General features: G+C 44.1%; 1 protein-coding gene across 12 annotated transcripts in view; it reads right to left on the bottom strand.

Moving 5' to 3' along the window:
- sema6dl (sema domain, transmembrane domain (TM), and cytoplasmic domain, (semaphorin) 6D, like) overlaps positions 1 to 5,000 on the bottom strand; it is a 37,075-nt gene that overhangs the window by 10,102 nt on the left and 21,973 nt on the right. For all 12 annotated transcript variants that reach the window (XM_053234736.1, XM_053234735.1, XM_053234739.1 and 9 more), the window contains exons 11-13: positions 1,167 to 1,298; positions 670 to 825; positions 125 to 298 (exon numbers count right to left, since the gene is read on the bottom strand). In XM_053234736.1, coding sequence (XP_053090711.1) covers positions 125 to 298; positions 670 to 825; positions 1,167 to 1,298 — 462 coding nt within the window. The remainder of the gene's footprint in view (positions 1 to 124; positions 299 to 669; positions 826 to 1,166; positions 1,299 to 5,000) is intronic.

Genomic DNA, 5,000 nt, shown 5'->3' with positions numbered 1-5,000 from the left:
TGATGATGTCACTGAGCCCCTCCCCATTCTGTCCTGTCAATCACAGTGACTATCCAATCACAGGCACCCACAGTTCAGTTTATTTATTGAGAGTGTAATGAATATTAATGAGCTGATGTCGTACTTGGCCTGGTTAAAGACGTCGATCTCCTCCAGCAGCACGCTCTCGTTTAACGAAAACACCGCCGTCTTCGCCAGAACCTTCAGAACCACGCCCGCCTCAGAGCCAATAAACACCACCGTGTAGTTCTTATAGGGACCTGCTGCGTTATCCACCGCCAGAGCCGTCAGCCGGTACCTGTACACACACACACACACACACACGCACGCGCACACACACACACGCACACACACGCACACGCACGCACACACACGCACACGCACACGCACGCACACGCACACACACACACGCACGCACACACGCACGCACACGCACACACGCACACACACGCACACACACACACACGCACACACACACACACACGCACATGCACACACGCACACACACGCACATGCACACACACACACGTTAATGAGGAAGTTATTGTTCGTGCACTCAGACTTTTAGAACTAACTGAACTTCTTAAATTGCAGTTGGAAAACGAACACACACACACACACATACACACACATACAGTAACACACACAGTAACACACACTCGTGCGTACCTGACTCTGGTCTTGGTGACCCAGGGCTCGTCTCGGATGGAGGGCACAGCGGCGTCCATCAGTGGGTGTAACTTTATAAACTGCAGCGTTTCATCCGGAAACTCGACTGAGCTTTTGTAAGATTCTGCTGATCCGTGACCAGCACAGCATCCCGGCCTGAACACACACACACACACACACACACACACACACACACACACACAGTGTCACACTCGAGAGTAACAGCACTCAGCTGTAAACCTACACCTGCTTCCATACAGCTAATTATTCCTCATTCATTATTCATCCCTCCTGTAGTGCGCACTATTTAGCACACTTCTGTCTCACTGCACCCTCAGCGTCTCTACAGCGTAACACACCTGTAACGTGTCCCGCTGTCTCACCTGAACATCAGCACACTTACACACATCAGCCACAAAACTGCAGAACCCAGTGCACCAAGGCACAGGACGGAAAAATGCAGCTGAAAGATGAGTAAAGCAGAGTGAGTGCTGTACCGCGGTCGGGGCAGTCTGTCGTCTGGAACAGGAGTCCACACCGAGTCCGGAGTCTTCTGCTCCTTAAAGCGTCCCTCAAACACCTTCTCTATATCCGGCATGGAGAAGGCACACACAGCCGAGCCTGGAATACTGAGGAACACAACATCATCAACACACACTCATCACCACGTCATCATCAACACACACACATCAACACACACACTCATCACCACTCATCACATCATCAACACACACTCATCACCACGTCATCATCAACACACACACACACACATCAACACACACACTCATCACCACTCATCACATCATCAACACACACACACACACATCAACACACACACTCATCACCACTCATCACATCATCAACACACACACACACATCAACACACACTCATCACCACTCATCACATCATCAACACACACTCATCACCACGTCATCATCAACACACACACACACATCAACACACACACTCATCACCACTCATCACATCATCAACACACACTCATCACCACGTCATCATCAACACACACACTCATCACCACGTCATCATCAACACACACACACATCAACACACACTCATCACCACTCATCACATCATCAACACACACACTCATCACCACTCATCACATCATCAACACACACTCATCACCACGTCATCATCAACACACACACACACAACACACACACTCATCACCACTCATCACATCATCAACACACACACTCATCACCACGTCATCATCAACACACACACACACACAACACACACACTCATCACCACTCATCACATCATCAACACACACACTCATCACATCAACACACACACTCATCACCACTCATTATAAACCCTAACCCCTATATCTAAGGCAGAACTTAAACTGTGAAGTCCAAACCCTGAGGTTAAAGCCAGAACACTAAACACAGTGACCTAACCCCGACTCGCTCTAAGCCCTCAACCCTAAACTGAACATTCACTAAACCCGAAACTCTAACCTTTAACTCTAACCTTCAACCCTAAACTCTAACCTTTAACTCTAACCTTCAACCCTAAACTCTAACCTTTAACTCTAACCTTCAACCCTAAACTCTAACCTTTAACTCTAACCTTCATCGTGTCAGGACCGCTTCCCACGTTCCAGCGAGGAATTGAGAGGTTCAGTAGGATATTTGCTTTTAATGAATGGTTACAGTCATGGTGTCAAGACCAGAAATTACCCTTTATTGATAACTGGAATATTTTCTGGGAGCGTCCTAGGCTCTACCACACTGACGGCCTGCACCCAAGCAGAGCTGGAGCAGCGGTCCTCTCGGACAACATCTCTAGGACACTACGCACCATCTGACTGGTAAGCCATACCTTAGATTGCAATTATAATGGCCACTGTCCAACTCACCAGACTGATACAATTGGCTTAACTCAACCGTCTGCTAGCTGCCTAGAGTCGTCACCTAGGGTACATAGCATTGAGACTGTGTCTGTTCCCCGTGCTGTATTAAAATTAAGAAAGAATAAAGTCTGTTTTAGCAATTTAATAAACATACCTACATTAGATAATAATACTGAGAGTGCAGCCTGCACCTCTACTCTAAAGCTAGGTTTGCTAAATATCAGATCTCTTGAGTCTAAAACGCTCTTAGTTAATGAACTGATCACGGACCAGGAGTATGACGCGTTATGTTTAACAGAAACATGGATTAGGCAGAACAATTATGTTGCATTAAATGAAGCTAGTCCGCCCGCTTATAGCTACATACATCAGCCTCGTTTAACCGGTAGAGGAGGAGGCGTCGCAGTTATTCATAAGGATAATCTGACCATCATACAGAAACTAGGACAAAACTTTAATTCATTTGAAGCACTTTATAGTAACATAAGTGCAGTCGCTAATGATAAGTCATCACAGTCCCTTCCGTTAGTTATTATCTACAGACCCCCAGGACCGTACTCTGAATTTCTTAGTGAATTTACAGATTTCCTATCAAACCTAGTTGTTTCTGTGGACCGAGCGTTAATTACCGGAGACTTTAACATTCATTTTGAGAATATAGGCAACCCGCTGAAGATAGCGTTTACATCCATACTTGACTCATTGGGAGTCAATCAGTGTGTTGTAGGATCCACACATAAAGCAGGTCATACGTTAGACTTAATATTATCTTTTGGAGTTAATATAACAGATATAGTGATAATCCCGCAGTCTGAGGCAATATCAGATCACAGTCTGATTTCGTTTTGTGTGCGTCACAGTAGCATTGTACACACAGAACCGCGCTACCGATTTAGCCGTACAATAACACCTGCGACCGCGCAGAGCTTTATAAATCACCTACCAGAATTATCCGCTAGTATAGGGTCACCTTCAGACCCTTTAGAACTCGAACAGGCGACAGAATTTTTAGAGTCGACATTCCGCTGTACCTTAGATAATGTAGCCCCACTTAGAAGAAAAACAATTAAAGATAAGAAACTCGCTCCATGGTATAGTGATCACACCCGCTCTCTAAAACAGAACGCCCGAAAGCTAGAGCGTAAATGGCACCAGACCAAACTCCTAGCATTTAAAATAGCATGGAAAGACAGTATTTTAGCCTATAAAAAAGCTCTAAGGCAAGCTAGGTCCACTTATTTATCAACGCTTATAGAAAATAATAAAAGTAATCCTAAATTCTTATTTAACACCATAGCAGAATTAACTAGGAATAAGACATCGACAGAAATCTCCACAATAACAGCATACAAAAGTAACGATTTCATGAAATTCTTTGATAGCAAAATTAAAAACATTAGGCAGGAGATACAGGCCCAAAGTCCAAATTATACAATAGACTGGGAGGATAGACTAACCATAGATCAGAGCTTAGAAAGTTTTACTCCTCTTGAAGAGAATGATTTAATCTCGCTCATCTCTTCTGCTAAATCATCAACCTGTCTATTAGATCCGGTACCAACACGTCTTCTTAAGCAAATAGTTGGAACCGTAAGTGAACCCCTGCTTAAAATAGTTAACTCCTCACTGAGCAATGGGTACGTTCCAAAATCACTTAAATTAGCTGTTATTAAACCACTAGTGAAGAAACCAGACCTTGACCCTAACAACTTAACTAACTATAGGCCGATTTCAAACCTTCCCTTTCTATCTAAAATACTAGAGAAAGTAGTAGCGCAGCAGCTAATTTCATATCTACAAAGTAATAATATCTATGAACTTTATCAGTCAGGTTTCAGGCCCCACCACAGCACAGAGACAGCATTAGTCAAAGTAGTCAATGACTTGCTATTAGCCTCTGATCGGGGTTGCATTAGTCTATTAATTTTACTCGACCTTAGCGCAGCGTTCGACATTATCGACCATAATATCCTTCTTCACAGACTGGAAAAGGTCGTAGGAATTAAGGGCTCAGCCCTCGACTGGTTTAGATCTTATTTAACCGATCGCTATCAGTTTGTAGATTTAAACGGTGACCACTCAGCACGTTATCGAGTAGAATATGGCGTTCCGCAGGGTTCAGTCTTAGGCCCACTGCTTTTCACGTTATACATGCTCCCTTTAGGTAACATAATCCGTAAACATAATATTAGCTTCCATTGTTATGCTGATGACACACAGTTATACGTCTCAGCTAGGCCAGATGAGAATAGCCAGTTAAAGAAAGTTGAGGCATGTGCGATAGACATAAGAGACTGGATGCTAAGCAACTTTCTCCTGCTAAACCCAGAAAAAACAGAGGTTCTGGTACTGGGACCACAAGCCGCTAGAAGTAAGTTTAGAGATCACACTGTTACTTTAGATGGTCTCTCTGTTTCAAGTAGTCTAACAGTAAAAGATCTCGGTGTG

This window comes from Pangasianodon hypophthalmus, chromosome 6, assembly GCF_027358585.1.
Source record: "Pangasianodon hypophthalmus isolate fPanHyp1 chromosome 6, fPanHyp1.pri, whole genome shotgun sequence".
NCBI lineage: Eukaryota > Metazoa > Chordata > Actinopteri > Siluriformes > Pangasiidae > Pangasianodon > Pangasianodon hypophthalmus.
The sequence above is the reverse complement of the archived record's forward strand: the minus strand, read 5'-3'. Positions and strand labels throughout refer to the sequence as shown.